The sequence below is a fragment of the Cololabis saira genome, chromosome 2 (genome assembly GCF_033807715.1).
Source record: "Cololabis saira isolate AMF1-May2022 chromosome 2, fColSai1.1, whole genome shotgun sequence".
Taxonomy (NCBI): Eukaryota; Metazoa; Chordata; class Actinopteri; order Beloniformes; family Belonidae; genus Cololabis; species Cololabis saira.
In genome coordinates this window covers 30,026,908-30,045,976 of record NC_084588.1, presented here as the reverse complement: position 1 = coordinate 30,045,976, position 19,069 = coordinate 30,026,908, and the positions used below count along the sequence as shown (strand labels likewise).

Sequence of the window (19,069 nt, the reverse complement as noted above, 5' to 3'; positions counted from 1 at the left end):
CACTGAGCATCACTTCACAGTCAAGCATGGTGATGGCAGCATCATGCTCGGGGAATGTTGTTTTGGTCTGTTTTTGGTGACAGATGCAAGTGAGAAAGAAAGTAATAGAAATTCATTGTAAAAAGAGGGACTCGTAAAATGATCTTGGCTCTTACTGGTCACCGTGACAACGATGTGAAGGACAACAGCAAGGAAAGCTTTGTGAAAGTGCTGGAGTGCTCCAGACCGTCACAATCTGAACCGATCTCTGGAGATATTTGTAAGGAAGAGGTCTGCCAGTGTTTGGAAGCATTTTTTGGAAGAACTTAACAAGCTCCTCCATGCTCCAACATGCTCTTCCAACCGGCTTTAGGTTTAACATGGATGGGACACTCTTCAGAGGGGTCGCCGCGCCAAGCTGGGAGAATACTGGAGATGATTCAACCACGTAAAAAATGGAAGTGTGCGCGAATAGTTGGAAAGTCTCTTATTTTTAACACATTCTCAAAATCCCCCAATAGCTTTTTTTTCTCTGTCACTGTGACCTCGTAGGTGTAGATTAATGAGAAAAACTCTAAAAACACAGAAAACATGTAACGGCCTGAGAGTCGTCTGTCTGCACTGAAAACACCAAAACAACAACGTTTGAATCTGGTATTTGATTATTGTTACAGCTGCATTAAGGAACAGTGGAGGAAACGCTTTTATGCTTTCTGAACTTGTGTTGCCTGAGTGATTTAAGGTACGGAAACTTCCCCTCGAATCCACAGCAGCAGCTGAATCTCCGGCTCCTGCTGTTCCCACGGTGACACCAAGTGGAGGCAGGGGAGACGTACAACCCAAGGAATACAAAAAGGATGTTTTCAGCCATATTTGTAGGGTTGTTAAAACAAAAAACAACAAAACAAAAAATCCACTTCCATGAATAAACTTGAAACTCACTCTGTCTGTCTGTTTGTGTCAGTCACGCAGCATCATCAACGTTCTGTCACATCGTGTTTACCTTCCCCCTTCAGGCAGAAGAGGATGTTCATCTGCACAACTGTCTGAGATTACACAGTCTTCCTCTCCACAAGAAGACTACTTCATATATCCCTAGCAAAGGCAAGAGTGGATTTTTTCCTCTATCTTGCTCTAAAAGCCAGGGATCTATAACCGTGGAGGCTGCACCCCTTTAAAGATAGCTACTTTCTCAGTTTTTGTTAATATTATTCTCAGTGCTGCGGTGCTTGGGGCCGTACTTCACCGTTATCATCATTTTTGAATGATGACAAAGACTTTGATTTCATGACAAAAAGACTTTTATTTTCAATTATATTTGTTAGAACTGCAAATGACAGCACAGACAATGACACGTTTAAACCAAACATTACATTGTAAAGTAGCTAACTGAACAGCAGGTGAGCTGAGAGTAAAAGAACACATTTAAAAGAGTCTGCAAATTATAGAAAAATGAATGAAAATATAAAATTTTGATTGAAGAAACACACACCTTTTGATTTCATCAGTTTATAAGGTCTATAGTAACCAGGTAAACTGCCTCTGAATACTGAGGGAATCTCCTGAGGACCTTAAGAGCCTTTTTAGACATTTGACAACCAACATTAGTGAACACTCATTCAGACGATGATGACTTTTCTATTAATCTTCTTCAGTTTATCTACAATTCTACAATTTATGTAAGATAAGATAGAAAATGAAGTGATTTCTGGTAACAAAATCTTCAGAGTCACAGTTTTTACTCACCTATTAGGCACTTTGTCTCAAAAACCCACCGATCACAATGTCCAAGATAAGAAGAACAAGATGAACTTCCTAGTCGCCCCGTACCTTTGCTTCATTGTCAGGCTTCTTCAACAGTTTTGTTATAGAGTAAATTGATGAAACACACTTTAACAGTAACCAAGATAAAAACAGAAATGCAGGTTTGAAGGCATCATGTAGCTCAGTTGGTTGATTTTATCATCCAGTTTCAGGGATGTGATGATTTACTGCAGTCAGAGGACGAGTCTAAAATCACTGCCTATTCACAGTGCACTAAATGTACTGTCGGTTGTTTAATTTTAATGACAGATGTTCAATCTGTCAACTGCCTACTCGCTACTGTGTCGCGTGAACAAAGATTTGTTTCAGATTCAACCAGAGGCTTCCTCGTCATCCATCCAGAGGAGTCTCGGCTCCCTGGTTCTTCCTCTGCTGCCACATCTTCTTCCTCTGCTCCAGCTCAATGTCAGTGACCGAGGCCAGACCCCAGTTTGTCATCTTCTGAGGACCTTTATGACCTTTAAAAAGACAGATTTAAACCTTTTAAAATGCATGAAGAAGTCCTGATATCAAAAGACATAAATGTGTCCACTAATATCTGGAGCTACACTGACTAATAACCTCTGATACTCAGCCGTCAGGCGTCTCACCTGGCTGGATGAGACGCACCAGACCCTCGTGTTTTTCCACCTTGTCTTTCCATTTCTTAGTCTTGTTAGCTGCTCGCTCAAGGTTCCTCGTCACCTCCTGCATGTGACGAAGAAAGACATTAGAGCTGTGAGATGTTTGCAGGGACAACAGTTAAGTGGAAAAATGGACATGACTACTCTGTTTGTGCTGAGAAGAAGTTGGGGCGCTCTTTTACGTTGCTGCTCTCTTTTAATGTGGCTCTTGAAGGAAACTCCATTCAAGTTCAAAAATCAAGATACTGTGCAGGGTTAAAAAAAATGATCAAGGATTGGGTCTGGCATTTGTTCATGAACTTTTCTTTTTGGATCAGGTGTGTTGGAGCAGGTAAATGTCTGAAACATGCAGGGCCGTGGCCCGCCAGAACCTGCACTGGAGAAACCAATGCTTTAGCCTGTGGTTCCCAACCTGGGGTCTGGGCCCCCAGAGATCTCTGGGGGGGCGCAAAACTTTGTCTGATTTGAAATTATGCAGTTGTAAAAATTATATTTGCGAATGAGTCATTCATAAGACATTGTTAGGAATCATTTATGAATGTCTTGAATATTTTTTTGTGTTTTTTATACACTGGTGACAAACACAGGAAATGATTTCATTCCTTATTATTATATCATTACTCAACATTTAATCTACTCCGACAGGTTGTTAAAGGAAAAATGTTAAAAATGTTGGTCTCATATTAAAAGAGACATTTTTCATCCATGTGACAGAGAATACTCCTTTTTCTCACAAGTGCACCACACATACTCGAGGATTGATTATCTTTTTATTGATAATCAACTGATTCCCCTGGTTCATTCCTGTGCTTATCAGAGCATTGTCATTTCCGACCACGCTCCTGTGGTTCTAACCATGTCCCTTCCTGACCTACCTCAGAGAGACAGACAGTGGCGATTCAATTCAACTCTGCTGTCGGACACAAATTTTGTTAAATCAATGGAAACGGAAATAGCCTTTTTCCTATCCACGAATATGACTCCAGGAATGTCTAGTCTAACTGTCTGGGATTCCCTCAAGGCTTATCTCCGGGGACAGATTATATCCTACACTGCTAGGTTGAGGCAAAAATCTTATAGGGAGCGATCAGACCTTGCCCGCCAAATCAAAGAGGTCGATGAAGAATATTCTCGGACTAAATCCCCAGATCTTTACAAAAAGCGGCTAGAACTTAAAACTAAATTTGACCTGCTTACCACTCACCCAATTGAACAGTCACTTCTGAAAAGTAAAACCAGGTTTTATGTTTATGGAGACAAATCTGACAAATTATTAGCCAACCAACTTAAAGGCTCTAAGGCTAAACAAAATATTTCTAAGATTCGATTACCAAATGGCCATGTAACTACAGACCACTTACTCATAAATGAAGCATTCAGGGACTTTTATACCCAGCTATACACCTCGGAATCTCAGACTGATCGAGATGAGATTGCGGACTTTTTAAATAGTCTTAGTATTCCCAGTCTTTCACCAGATCTAAGGAAGACATTAGAAGAACCGATATCCCTGATGGAAATTACTCGAGCCATTTCTTCACTGCAGTCGGGTAAATGTCCTGGCCCTGATGGCTTCCCGGCGGAATTTCTAAAGAAATTTTCTACTCTGCTTTCCCCATTGCTATCTACAGTTCTTTCAGAATCCTTCAGCCACGGTTCCCTCCCTCCTTCTTTTTCGGAGGCCTGCATCACCCTCATAGCTAAAAAAGGGAAGGATCCTACTGAATGCGCCTCCTACAGGCCCATCTCCCTCTTAAACACAGATGCTAAAATCCTAGCTAAAGTCCTAGCCCATAGGCTGGAGAATGCCCTCCCCACAATTATATCTGAAGACCAAACTGGCTTCATTAAAGGTAGGCAGTCTTACTTCAACACAAGGCGACTGTTCAATATTATCTACTCTGCCTCTGAGGCTATCCCTGAATGCGTTGTCTCTCTGGATGCGGAGAAAGCATTTGATCGCGTCCAATGGGATTATCTCTTTGCTGTGCTGGACAGGTTTGGTTTTGGTCCGAACTTTGCTCTGTGGATTAAACTTCTCTATTTACACCCAACAGCCTCAATTCGTACTAACTCTCAACGGTCAAAACCATTTAATCTGCATCGTGGAACCCGTCAGGGGTGCCCCCTTAGTCCCATGCTTTTTGACATGGCTATCGAACCGCTTGCCACAGCGCTCCGATCTTGTGAGGATGTGTCCGGTATCTGGAGAGGTGGCAGGGAACATAAGGTCTCGCTTTATGCCGATGACCTCTTGCTTTTCATCTCTCACCCTCTGGCCTCATTACCCCCTGCGCTGTCACTTCTCAGTCAGTTTGGGAAACTCTCAGGCTATAAACTGAATCTCAGCAAAAGTGAGCTTTTCCCTACCAATCTCGAATCGCATGCTTTAGACCTTTCCAATTTTCCCTTTAAAATCGTAAATGACAAATTCTCCTATTTAGGCATATCTGTGACAAGGAAACACAAAGACCTGCTCCAAGAGAATCTTATCTCATTGTTAAATGAGACCAAACAAACCCTTACACAATGGTCACCCCTGTCAATGTCTCTTGTGGGTCGCATCAATTCAGTTAAAATGACCATTTTACCTAAATTTTTGTACCTTTTCCAGACCTTACCACTCTTTATTCCAGGTTCTTTTTTTCAGTCCCTTGACTCAGTTATATCTTCATACCTATGGCGGGGTAAACGGCCACGTTTGAACAAAACTCACCTTCAAAAAATTAAGTCTGCAGGTGGTCTGGCCCTCCCAAACTTTCGTTATTATTATTGGGCTGCTAACCTGCGCTGCCTTGCATTCTGGTCCTTCTACTGCGACGGCGCTGACCGCCCTGACTGGGTGGCGATGGAGTTACATCCAACTGATGACCTGTCAATTCCTGCCCTACTCGGCTCCTCACTTCCACTTCCTTCACTTAAATCAATCAAAAACCCAGTGGTTAAACATTCTCTTAGAATTTGGGCCCAATTTAGGAAGTTTTTTGGTTTTCACAGCTTCTCTCTTCTTAGCCCCATTGCATCAAATCACTCTTTCAAACCATCCCTTGAGGACCCCACCTTCCAGGAATGGCACAGGAGGGGTATGAATCGTTTTAGAGATATGTTCATAGACGGCACCGTGGCATCTTTTGAGCAGTTAAGTAGTAAATTCAGCCTTCCAAAATCACATTTCTTTAGGTATCTTCAGGCTAGACATTTTGTTCTTTCCCAGACACCCAGCCCTGGTGCATCGATAGGCTTGACCACAGTTGACAAAGTTCTTGCCACAGACCCATTCAAAAAGGGGCTAATTTCGTCTTTCTATGGCATGTTGCTGGATCTTAGGAGTGCCCCTACAGATAAACTCAAAGCAGCATGGGAGCAGGACTTAGGGCTTCCCTTATCAGAGGATACCTGGGAGTCCATACTCAAACTGGTTAATACAACCTCCCTGTGCGCACGTCACTGCTTAATTCAGTTTAAAGTGGTACACAGGGCTCATATTTCCAAAGCAAAGTTATCCTCCATGTACCCAGATATTAGTCCATACTGTGTAAGATGTAAGGTAGCAGAAGCCTCTCTCATCCACATGTACTGGTCCTGCCCATGTCTAAACAAATACTGGATGGAAGTCTTTCATACTCTCTCTCTGGTGCTTAAAATCAGATTAGAACCAAACCCACTGACTGCCCTGTTTGGGGTCATGGAGGGAGGAAGGAAGTTAACCACTGCACAGGGGCACACTTTGTCTTTTGCCTCCCTTTTGGCTCGTCGGGCAATTCTGTTCAGGTGGAAGGATCCCTTCCCTCCTACTCGTGCACAATGGCTGGAAGACATCATGTCCTGCTTAAAACTGGAGAAAACTAGATACTCGCTTCAGCAATCAAATAAGTTCCAGAAAGTGTGGGGACCTTTTCTAGAAGCATTCCAGACCCTGTGAACTATACTTCATATTTCTTTTGTATTCCTAGTGCAGGCTTTTGATGTTAGAGTGACCTCATATTGTGATTAGTAATCTGGCAGTGACAGGGGAGGGATTAGTTTGGTCTGTAGTTTGTTTTTGTTACTATTTTATATTTTTTCATACTGTTTAATTGTTTTTTATATTTTGTACACTGGTGTATGCTATGATTAACATGCCCATGCCTACTCAAAATATTTGTAATTGACATGCAGCATTTCACCTTTTTTACTTTGTGAAAATTTCAATAAAAAGATCTTGAATTAAAAAAAAGAGACATTTTTCAGAAATATTTTTATGTCCTTCTGTATGTCCTTTTGTGCGTATTTTATACATTTGTGACATTGGAGAAAAACAAAGTCATATGTATACAGAGTAAACCAAAGAGAAATGTATTAAAAAAAAACTTAATTAATGTTAATTTTTTCAATTAAAGACTATTTTGGTGCTAGTACGTATGGGTCGGGGGGCCCGGCTGGTCTTAGACACAAGTCGGGGGGGCTCCAAGGAAAAAGGGGTTTGGAACCACTGCTGTAGACTGTGGAGAAGATGGAGCTCCACTCGCGAGCAGAACCACGCAAAGTCCACTCTCAAATGAGTAACGTCTCAGGGCAAGTTTCTGGTTCAGACAGGAGCTCGGCTTCCCCTCCGTCTGGAGCCAGACTCCTCTCGTATTACCTCCCACTCAGGTGAGGAGCGGATTATTCATATAGGTGCAACTTGTTACTTTACCACCCAGTGCCAGTATATCCTACACCGATCCTCTAATACCAGTGAATCTGTTCAAGTCACTTCAGCCACGATGAAGAAAGATTAAACCTATGTGAAGTATTCAGATCTATGATTCAGATGTGAGTCTTCATCAACTGTGTGCTCTGACCTCGTACTGCTTCAGCGCACCCTGCCGCTCGTTCTGCAGCGTCTCCAGCTGCAGCGCTGCGGCCTGCAGGTCCCTCTCCTTGGCCAGCTGCTCGGCCTTCAGCTCCCGCTTCTCCGCCTCCGTCTGAGACAGCGCCATCTGCTGCTGCAGGTGGATCTGCTGCAGCTCTGCCCTCTTCGCTACCTCCTCCTCCAACAGCCTCATCAAGGACGACAAAGCAAGCAAACTTAATACTTCTGGACTTCTCACCAGCATGAAGAGCTGTGTGGCTTTCTGTCAACCTTCCCCGCACAGAGACATAATAGACCGCCGTGGTTGTCAGCCCTTTATAATATTTTAAAAGCCTGTGTTAATATTATAACAATTTAATTTCAAACAATTTCTACTTTAGTTATGCAGGGAACTTATCCGATTGCACACACCGGACATGGTCATGTCACGATTAGGTTTGTTGAGGACCCAAACGCAGGAGAGCAGGAGTTCACAAAAAGAAGGATTTATTGAGCAAAACCAAACCAAAAGTGCTGCTGAGCAGGATCAAAAAAAGGCAGAACAAATACCAGAACTTAAACAGGATCACAACACTTGACATGCCACATGGAAGGAGGAAACAGTACGGAGCAGCAGGGAGCAGGGGAAGACAAGACTAGATATACACAGGGGATAACGAGACACAGGTGCAGACGATCAGGGCAGATTGGAAACAGGAGGGTCAAGACAGAACTGAAACACAAACTGGGGGAAATGTCAAACCCTGACAGGTCATGTCTAAAATGGCCATCTATAATTTTCTGCGAGACCACAGAGGAATGAGGTGTAACCTCAAAAGATCAAATGGATAAACAAGAAGACTCCTGGATAACTGTTTTATGCACAGAGACTAAAATAGTTGGTTTCAATGAGAACTGTTGTAGTTGGAAGAAAACCACCCCAATCCCTCAGAAAGACAAGACCCATCTATGAAGCATGGTGGTGATGGTTTCATGGTTTGGGCCTGTGTGTGCCGCATATGAGCCAGCAAACTTTGCCATCACTAGTGTAGCAATTAGTTTAGAATAATACTACTAATAATAAAAGACGAGATATTGTTTCTTTGGTCCGAATCTCCACAAAACTACAACTCCCACACCTTCTGCCAGGAATCTTGGTGTCATTTTAAACAGCCAGCTGACCTTTAAGGAGCATGTTGCCTCGGTTTCCCGGTCTTGCCGGTTCGCTCTCTACAACATCAGGAAAATCAGACCCCACCTGACGGAACATACGACACAGCTTTTGGTTCAGGCTCTGGTCATGTCACGTATTGACTACTGTAACTCCTTATTGGTCGGCCTTCCTGCGTGCTCAGTTAAACCTCTACAGATGATCCAGAATGCAGCAGCACGTCTGGTCTTCAACCAACCCAAGAGAGCTCATGTCACTCCGCTGCTAATCTCTCTGCACTCGCTTCCAGTTGCAGCATCAAGTTCAAAGCTCTGCTTCTGGCTCACCAAACAATTACGCAAACGGCTCCTCAATACCTTCACTACTTGATTCAGAGCTACACTCCCTCTCGACAGCTCCGCTCAGCCAGTGAAAGAGCCTGGTGCTTCCAACACAACGTGGCGTGAAATCAGTAGCCAGACTCTTCTCCTCCGTTGTTCCCCGATGGTGGAACGGCCTACTGTACCAAACTCTGTCCGATCTGCAGGGTCTGTACCCACTTTTAAGAACAGGCTAAAGACTCAGCTCTTTAAGGAGCACTTCGGCATCTAGTAAGATGCATGCACTTACGACAACATGGTGTCTTCTTAGACGTAGCTTTCTTATTTATGAAAAAAAAAAGATATTCTATATCTTATATCTTATCCAGCTGGACACTCCTATGGGATTTTTGTGCTTGTGTTGTTCTCTCATATGTAAGTCGCTTTGGATAAAAGCATTTGCTAAATGACAAAAGTAGTAGTAGTAACTCCCAGTCAAGTCGTTTCACTGAAAAATTATAAAAGAAGACTCAAATTAATGTTTAGGAAAGACCAAAATGAAATTGTAAATATGAGGAAAAGTTGATAAGCTGATGGTCTGAGGAGAGCTGCTCGTGTGAGGAAACCCAGCGATTATTTTTCCTTTATCTGCTTTCAGGTGTGAAACCTGACTGCTTTGATCATACTTACACAGGAAAACAGAGAATTCCCAGAATTTCTGGATACACTGTCCTCTCCAGTAAAGCAGCATGTCTGCTCCCTCTGGCTAACATCAGACTTTTTGTTGTGCTTTGCTCAAAAAAGCTTCCTTAAGGCCAACAAAGCTCCTTATCTATTGTTAATATTTTTGATTTAATTGCTTGTGTGTGTGTGTTACACTTCCTGTGAAGACATGTTGCTGTGGTAACGGGTTTGTCTCCTGACCTGTGTGACAATGAGACGGATTAGGAAACTGGTCAACAGCGTATTTTTGTGAACCCAGTTTCCTTGAGACCAGGGTTACGATATATATATATATATATATATATATATATATATATATATATATAAATATATATATATATATATATATATATATATATATATATATATATATATATATATATATATATATACATATACATATATATATATATACATATATATATATATATATGTATAAAAAGATATATATATATATATATATCTTTTTATACATATATATATATATATATATATATATATATATATATATATATATATATATATATATATATATGTATAAAAAGATATATATATATATATATATATCTTTTTATACATATATATATATATATATATATATATATATATATATATATATATATATATATATATATATATATATATATATATATATATATACACATATATATATATATATAAAATATATCATATATCGCGGTAACAGTTGCATCTGGTTCCGGTCTCCGCATCATCGCACACTTCCACACATGTAACGAAGATGTCCATAGCAACTACAACACTTATTTAATCATGAGCTCTCTTCCATTGTCTTGAGCAAATAAGTCACAGCTTGTAAAAGACAGGAGCTTTGTTGGACTAATAAAAGCTCTCTCTGCGTACGGCGGCAGCTGTTTGAGCGTGTGCGTGTTTATCACACCTGGCCTGCAGCTTTCGCATGGCCTCCTCATCCTGCTTGGCCTGCCTTTCCTCCTCTAAGGCCTCTTGCAGCCGGTGGTACATGTCCTCCAGGTCCCGGACGCGCTGCAGATACTGCTCCAGCTCGCTGGACTTCTGAGCCACCTGCTCCTCCATCTGCTGGCGCACCTGAAAGAGATGGATTAGCCTTCACAGATCACGTATAATCAGTTCTTTATGGCGTGTCATGACACAAGTTTCACTTCTCTGCACTGAAATGATGCAACCTCACATGACTAATGGATAAAGATTTTCTCGTCTCACGCAGGCTTTGGTTTTGTCATTCAACTAAAAGCTAATGACACATCTCACGATCATATCTTTTTTTAGCCTGTTTTCAGAAGGGACTGCATGATGAAACGGTGACAATTATTTAAGAACACTAAAACAAGTGTCAAGTGTCATCACAGGAGCAAAGATCACCATTTTTTCTCTCTCCAGGTCCAGTCTGTAGCGATCGTGTAGGTCTAACTCGGTCTTCTTCCTCATGAGCTCCTCTTGTGCTGCCTTAGCCGCAACTTCTTCCATTTTCTGTGAAGCACAAAAGAGGAAAGAGTCGTTGCTGCTGCGCTCGAGTGGAAGCCACAAACATGACTTGGGCTCGTTAAACCTGAATTTTTTGGGTTTTACTTTACAAAACCACAAAAGGTTATCAAAAAAATCGAATGATACTGTCCGGATTGCCATTACAGAGCAAAAGTATGGTTGTTTTTTTTTTACATTTAAAACAAAAGCCAACTGGAACAGTCTAAAAAAGAGAAGTGAGAAGTATTTGCTACGCCTCTCAAAGAATCGAGTTCCCTCATGGCTTTGCACCAGACACAGGTGTCCCTAACTGATATGTGCTGGTGTTTGCATAAATAGTTTTGCTTCCCTCTTCTCTTTGGGTGTATATACTGAATCAGGGCTGTCCATGCATATAATTTAAAGCCACATCATGTGAAACTAAGCAGAAGAAAAACACCCCGTTCACTGGTAATTGAGTGAACCGCTGCTTTCAAAACTTCACATCCATTTTTTTGTAGGATTAGTTTGAGATGAATATTTTTACAGATATGCCTTAACATTTACAGATGGTAGCTTTCTGCTCTGTTTAATTGCGTCTACTGTAAAGATGAGAGTTGGGCTGTAAAAATGGCTTCAGTTTAAGCGAAGGTGGCACAGACCATCCTCATGTCTTCCAGCTGTCTTTGCTTGTTCTCGTTGGCCACCTGGAGCTTCATCATCTTCGTTTCCAGGTCCTCCTCCTCCACCTGCTGCTTCTGCCGGAGCTCGCGGCGCCTCAGCAGAGCCTCGCGGTGAGGAGACAACAGCCCCAAGCTCCGCAGCTGGATGCACGTTTGTATGGCTGCCACAAAATGAAGCAAGAAGGGAATCACCGACTGACATTCAACAACGATGGGACATTACAGATCTGAGGACAGTGACTGATCTGTACCTTGAATCCATTCCTGCTTCTTCTTTTTCTCCAGGACACTGATCTCAAAGCTTTTATCAATGCACTTGATAATGAAAAGGCATTTTTTCCCGTCTTTATCTAGCAGAGACTCCGGGAGAGAAAAACATCGAACATGAAATGTCGAAAAACCACGGAAGTTAAAAAAAGTTCAAACAGTTCCTTATTGATTCATGCCCTCAAGAAATGTCACAATTTTTGTCATGTAAAAGTAGAAACTGACTTCAAATGGTTTAATCAACATGGAAAACATGGATTAAAAATGTAAGATGCTGTTAAACCATGAAGCTGTGCTGTTTACCTCCACGCAGCAGTTTTGGTCCAGAATGATGTCTCCCCTCTTCTCCGTCAGGTCCTCACAGACGTAGTATGACAGCGTGCTGGGACGCAGGACAAACCACCGCTCGGTCCAGTTCTTCCTCTTGTGGCCTTTCTTCATCATGTAACCCTTCAAAACACAGCGTGAATAAAAAAGAAAGAGACAACTCAATCAGCTAATTAGTCTTCATCATTTATTCAACATTTATTTCAAGAAATGTCACCAGAGAAAGGATAAAGTCATCATCCTGTGGCACCTGCTTGAGCATATCCAGTATGAGTTCGTTGAAGACCTCGCTGATGCCCATGGACAGAGTGTGGCGCTCCACGACCTTGCTGAAGTAACTCAACCCCACCAGTTCAATCAGCTCCCAGACGCTCAGGCTGCTCTTTGTGTCCAGATGCAGCTTGTAATCTGCAAACCTTTCCTCTGTCCATCCCATCCCCATGGCCTCAATCAGCTTTCCAAGGAAATATTCAACCTAATGGGATGAACAAACCATGGTGGTGCACACAGAGAGAAAAGGTCAGTATCGTCAGACTGCACTTTTTAGTGAGTTCACTCACTCACACTGCAGGCTATAAAGTATACATTGAGTTGTGCCCTACTGACTTCTCCAAAAGCTACCTGGAATGAGCGTTTGCATTTTGGCAGATAGGATTAGAAGTGAGGGGTTGTAGAGGTGCACCTCACTATAAATAATTTTCAAAGAAAGTCTGATTACAGACCAAGTTAACCCTATTGTAGCCCTCAGTCACATTAACTTTCACTGCCTCTCAGAAGATCTCTCAGAAGGACACATAGGGCTGGAGATGGCTACAACAGTATTTGTTCAGTGGTCTAATGTAAAATAAACTATGTACGAATGAAGAACTGTTGGCAACCTGTAAAGATCAATCTGAGAACACAACACAATCGTACTAGAGGTGATGAAGCTGAATTTATCAGAAAAAGAAAGTGTGGAAACAATGTCACTGGAAGGGCGTTGGGAAAGAAACCACTCGTCTGAAACTACAAAAACAGAACAAAATGAGCACAAAAACAATCAGAACTGCCTGGATCTTCCACAAGGAGAGACTTTTCTGGTATAAAGGTATATAAACTGATCAGAAAAAGGACATAATTCTGTCAAAAAAGCATAAAAGGTAGTTTGAATGAACATTGAAGATGGCCCATCAGCACCATAACATCCCTCCTCATCCCTGCTGTTTCAAGCATGGTGGAGGGGGCATCATGGTTGGCTTCATCAGGACCAGGCACAAGCACTTAGAATTATTTTTTATTTTTATTTTTTAAATGTATATCTTGCATGTGTATGTTAGTGTTGCAGACCTGTTGATGGTGGGTAATAAAATAAAGCAATTAAAAGAAGAACATGTGCTTTAAGCACAGAGTAGTGGGGTGTGACCTGAAGAGAGCTGCTTAATCAAGACACCCAGAAATACTGAACCACTGAAACTGTTTTTCAGGCATCAGTGGTCCAATTTGTCTTCTTAGAGGAGGAAGTTGGTGTTGAGAAGGTTCCCTTATAGATCATTTAGTAACAGTTAACAGCCTCTTCCAGTATAGTAGTTCTGCATCTTGCTTTGTCTTTCTTTCTATCTTTTTGATATTTTTTTTTGAAACACTGATTTTTGAAACATTTTGCCCCACTGGTTAGGATGCTACTCTGCTTTGTGACTTTCTGCTGATAACACTTTTTAGGAGAGTATTGCTTTTCCGAAGACGTATCCGTCTGAGAATGTTCCAGACCCCAATGCCTCTCTGAGCTGATTTTGGATGATGCAGTCGGACGAAGACGAGACAGAGACCAGAAGAAGTGGGTCCGGACTGCTTGCCTGTTGTCTATGGAGAAGGCTCACCCACGTTCCCTGCCAATGCTACAAGTGATGCCATTGGCACTGTTGTTGCCAGGCAACAAACACAACAGTCCAACCCATTAATGATGATTTCTACAGATTAAAACAGTCTTTCTTTCTGCTCCACTCTCTACTCTCCAGTTTTATTCGTGAGCTGATGCCTTGATTTGACATTTTTCATATAATTTCCTAAGTAACATACCCTGCAACAACTGAATTCAGTGTTTAATTCAGTTTAATCTAATTCTGAACTACGAGTGATCATTCAGCGTGTTCAATTAAAAAAAAGTAACAAAACAATTCCATGTGTCATTAGTTTAGCCAGCGTCTTTGTATACAATTGATGAATAAAACATCATTATTTATATGGAAATCCAATTTATTTCAAAACAATCACAGGTTGTTTCCCCCTCTGTTTACTTAAAAGAGAAAAGGTGTCCCCGAAAGCATCTGTGAGCATTTTCCTCACCTCCTCAACAACGATGACCAGTGGATATTTGTCCTCTGACAGAAAGTTGAAAATGCACCAGACTCTGAAAGCATCATTGTCTGAGATGAGCAGACGTTGAGTGTGAATCTTTTTCTTGTAACACAGCGTCCAGCACATCCTGTAGAACTCCACCACATCGAAGTCTACCTGCACCTGTGAATGAAAACGCAGCTTCTTGTCAAAGTTAAGCGGCAACGGCGGCCAGTGTGTTTACAAATGCTAAACAGGGGACTGGTGTTAGTCTCCTTTAAAATCTCGAGTCCTCGGGATGTGAGGTGCAAATGTGATGTCATTAAAGGCCTCATTTTTATTCCAGTCAGAACCCGCAAGAGAAAGAAAACAGCCTCCAAGTAGCAGCTTATTATTCCATGTAAGAGTTACTTTAGTAAATGTTCATCAGATGTGTACAGGGCGCTACACTGCAAATTCTAAAAACAGTTATTACACGGTTTCTGCAAATCAACACACATCTAAAAATGGATATATTTTTTTTATGCGTGCTTTGTAGCATTTCCCTTCATGATGTGATTCGTCATCTCAATCTGAGTCATGAAGTCTTCAGCTAAGAGGAAATGAATGCTTCTGGTCTTTTTTGGTGTAACTGACTGGTTTTATACTTTCTGAAAAAACATAAATATTCAGATTACACTGCTCATTAACATAAATAAATAACTGATTATCTTCATTGCTAAATGTTTAGCATTTATCACAGTGCAGGTTTTTGTTGACAGGTCCCAGAAGTCAATGTCAAATTTAAACCATATCATCCCCAAGTTAGTAAATAGATTTTTTTTATTTATATATGTATATTGTTCCACTTTAATTATATGTGAGTGGCTATTTTTAAGCTTACATTTCTCAATATGGACATACAGAAACACATCCTACTCTAGCGATAACTGTTACGACTAAGTACGGTATTGCATGTTCACATATTGTGAATTTCCCCAATGAGGGATGAATAAAGGAATATCTAATCCCTTTTTTTTCTTTTTGTTTTTTTAATTGTATCAAGTATTTTCATTACAATGTTCTGCCAGGTCATGTTTTGCCAGAATTAAACTTTTATCATAACATATTTGTATGAATAATAAATTGTATTGCATCTATTTCTACTTAACAACCACCTTCACGAGGATCAATATTGTTTGCTTCAACCTACAACTTTACAAAATAACTAAATGATGGAGATGCTGTTGTAAATATATTCTATAGTTCCCCTAATTAAAAAAAAAGGTTTGAAAAGAGTGATTATGCTCCTAAACCAAACATCCCTCAGCCATCAACCAGGAAATTATGTTAAAGTCCCAGTTGGTGCTTACTGGGATTTATCAATGCTGTTCTGGTCTTTACTTTACTGTTACTGACAATATATAACAATAATGTTTTGGTATCTGTATCAAAGCTCCTCACCTTGTCAAGGACATATTTGTTGAGGTAAGGCATGTAGCCCTCGTTGGACAGAGGTCCCTTATCGTTATCATTGAAATGCTCCTCAAAGTTCACAGGGTCGTGAGGGATCTTCATCACCGTGCAGAGGTTGTATGACAGCACCTAAACAGCCACCAGAAGGGAATTAGACAATTAAACATGACAACTGTAAGTGAGGGAATGTGTACAAGTCAAACGTCTCACGGAAAACAACATATTTGAAGGTGAACTAAAGCTGAAGTTTGAGTTTATCCCGGAGTTTTTGAGGAAAGCCTGATATTACAGTTCCTGCAGATGACCTGCCACTCGGCCTGAAGTTTCTCCAGTGTTTTTTTTTTAAATTCTGCATCAGTAGAGCTGAAACTGACTCATTTATGTTACTGCTTTGTTGCTTCACATGACCTAACAAGCTCTGCCCTGATAACCTCCAATCTGATCCTTTTGACTGGCGGACCATGACAGGGATGTACAGTGCACTCCTGAACTTTTCACAGCCCTTCAAGTTTTCCATATTTTATGATTTAGACTCTGGAGATTCAGTCTGATGTTCTGTAAATTCAATAAAAAAAATGAAAATAAAAACAACACATTTAGTATTGTGTCCAAACACTATTGGAAACAACTTCAGCTTCAGTTCATCCTGAGAATGACTCTAAAAGTTTGACACTTCTTTCCTTCATATGTACATCCCATGCAACCTAGTAAACGTCCGTTATGTGAGACATATATAAAATTAAACACAGGATTACATTTTCTGTGACTATTTGCAGGTTATTATAACATCAGAGACGCAGTTCAGAGTAGAAACATCCAGCCTGTATAATCTTAACGTAGCAGACATCACACCATGCTTTTGAAATACGCAACGCAGCGAGTTGGGTCGGCCAAGATAGATTGCTGAGAGTAATCAAGATGACCAATAATGATGCACTGCTCAAGTTGCCATTGAGGTGTGCTGGTGGAGAGCATTGCTGTAATGTTCTTCTGCAAAATTAAAAGATGCTCTCCAGCCTATTCATTATGACCTTTGGCGAGCTGGTTGTATGTTTGACCAAAACCCTTTCTCCGTATATTTGTCAGTGGTTCCATTTTTGTTTTTATTTAATAAGCTTATGTGGTGTGAAAGAATCCTGTCTCACAAATCAGGCAACACATGCCCCTTCCAGAGCTTGGTTTTCACTTCTATATAAGACCAGCTTAGAAATGTAGACGTACCACAAGCAAATTTAAATTTGCTCTGCAGGTGAATCGTTCTAGATGTGGGTCGGATCTATCAGCCAAACGTAAAACACCAACTAGACAGGCACTTGTGTGCACACTTTCTCTCCATGCCTCTGCATCGATGTTTCTATGAGGTTTTAGCTTTGAGTTGGGCTGGTGAAGAGCTAACAATCTGTCCAGGATTGTACTCCACCTGGCTGCACTGCACAGCTGCAAATACAGCCCAGGGAGGCTGGGGTGGAGGCCACTCAAGATGTAGAAAATCACGGACTGATTTCAACTTCCATTTGTTATATAAAGATGACATGATAAAACACAGACAAAGCAGAAAGTGTCTGAAAATAAAACGTAAATACATCTCCTGAAATGGGAAAGCTGACAGATTTAGAGAGAGCATGTGTGAGTGATGAAAGAGCCTGCAGGAGCCTGAACCTTCTTTGTCAAGCTGGGCACATACAAGCCAGCCCAGCAGGAGAACTCAGGCCAGGGATCTCAGCCAACAAAGCATCACTTCTCTCTGGCATTTCCTTTCATTTTACAACCACCTGAAGATAGCCTATATGACTTTTACACCATTGTGGTTTATTATGAAGTTGTGAATTTATTATGAGTATTATGAGTAGGTGAAAGCAACAGAGCAGCAATATAGAAAGTGTTATTTTAGAAGAAAAAAGTAGTTTACATTTTACATACGTCATGATTAAATGTTATTTGGAATTAAACGGACACCAGGTATGTCTCATAAAGAATTATGAGACGTGCGAAATACCAGGGGTGGAAAGTAACAAATTACATTTACTCACGTTACTGTAATTGAGTACTTTTTATGAGTAATTTGTAATTTTCTAAGTAGTTTTTGAAATATGTAATTTTTACTTTTACTCGAGTACATTTTGACCCAAGTATTTTACTTTGCTACATTTGAACCCCCTCACGTTACTGAGTACAAAATCTATGGTGAAAATCTTGTGGGCATTTTATTTTGGTTTATTGTGAATAGCAGGATCCTGCGGGCATTGGGCGCTTTATTTTGTGTTTGAATACTTGAATACTACTAAAAGGATCATGTTACTGAGCTCAGCTGAGCTTTTACAAGTGTGGATGTGTACTTTAATATGCCTCGAAGTTAATTAAAACAACTTGTGCTGGATTTGATTCGTGACTCATCCTTTTTTTTGCATTAAATAACTGAAAGTAACTTTTACTCAAATTACATTTTAAATGAAGTACTTTTGTACTTTTACTCGAGTAAATTTTTAGATGAGTACTTTTACTTTTACTTTGAGTAGAATTTAACTCTTTACTCAATTACAATTTTTCAGTACTTTTTCCACCTCTGTGAAATACACGGAAAGAAGAAAGGAACATGGAGAGAAACGCACCTTTAGCTGAGATTTGGACACCTTCCCGCGATGGTCCACGTCCAGGGCAGTGAAGGCATGCCACACGGACTTCAGGAGCTCTTCTCGAAGCCACATGTTTGTCCCCTGCAGCAACAGCAGCCCGTCAGTCCGTCAGTCAGTCTCTGCGTCTCCGCTCCGAGTTGGTGGAAATAAACGCTCCACGAGCAAAGACGCGCTGACGCTCCAGAAGTGCGATGATGGCGCACATGACGTTAAGGCTGTTTATGGTTCCGCGTTACACCAACGCAAAGCTTACGCCGTACCCTACGGCGTAGGCTCTGCGTCGATTTAACGCTGAACCATAATTCAGGCTTTAGTAGTTCCTTTTTTCTCTCTCTCTCTTCATTTTTTTGTTGACTTTTCTGTTTTCAGATACAAAATTTGTAAATAAATAAGTTTTGAATTCCCTGTGATTTACCCATTTCCCAAGCTGTGGCCTGAACGTCATCAAAACCACAGTTATATTTGCATAAAATCATAATATATTAATAACACTATAAT

General features: G+C 40.8%; 1 protein-coding gene across 1 annotated transcript; it reads right to left on the bottom strand.

Moving 5' to 3' along the window:
* Positions 1 to 1,276: 1,276 nt before the first annotated feature.
* On the bottom strand, positions 1,277 to 18,712 carry swap70a (switching B cell complex subunit SWAP70a). The gene is made up of 12 exons (XM_061710436.1): positions 18,548 to 18,712; positions 15,927 to 16,067; positions 14,493 to 14,666; positions 12,421 to 12,645; positions 12,147 to 12,293; positions 11,828 to 11,936; positions 11,556 to 11,737; positions 10,813 to 10,920; positions 10,352 to 10,518; positions 7,250 to 7,448; positions 2,394 to 2,490; positions 1,277 to 2,261 (listed from the first exon to the last, which is right to left on the bottom strand). The coding sequence occupies exons 1-12, from the start codon at positions 18,641 to 18,643 to the stop codon at positions 2,134 to 2,136; spliced, it is 1,773 nt and encodes a 590-aa protein (XP_061566420.1). The 5' UTR covers positions 18,644 to 18,712; the 3' UTR covers positions 1,277 to 2,133.
* Between the last annotated feature and the right edge of the window lie 357 nt (positions 18,713 to 19,069).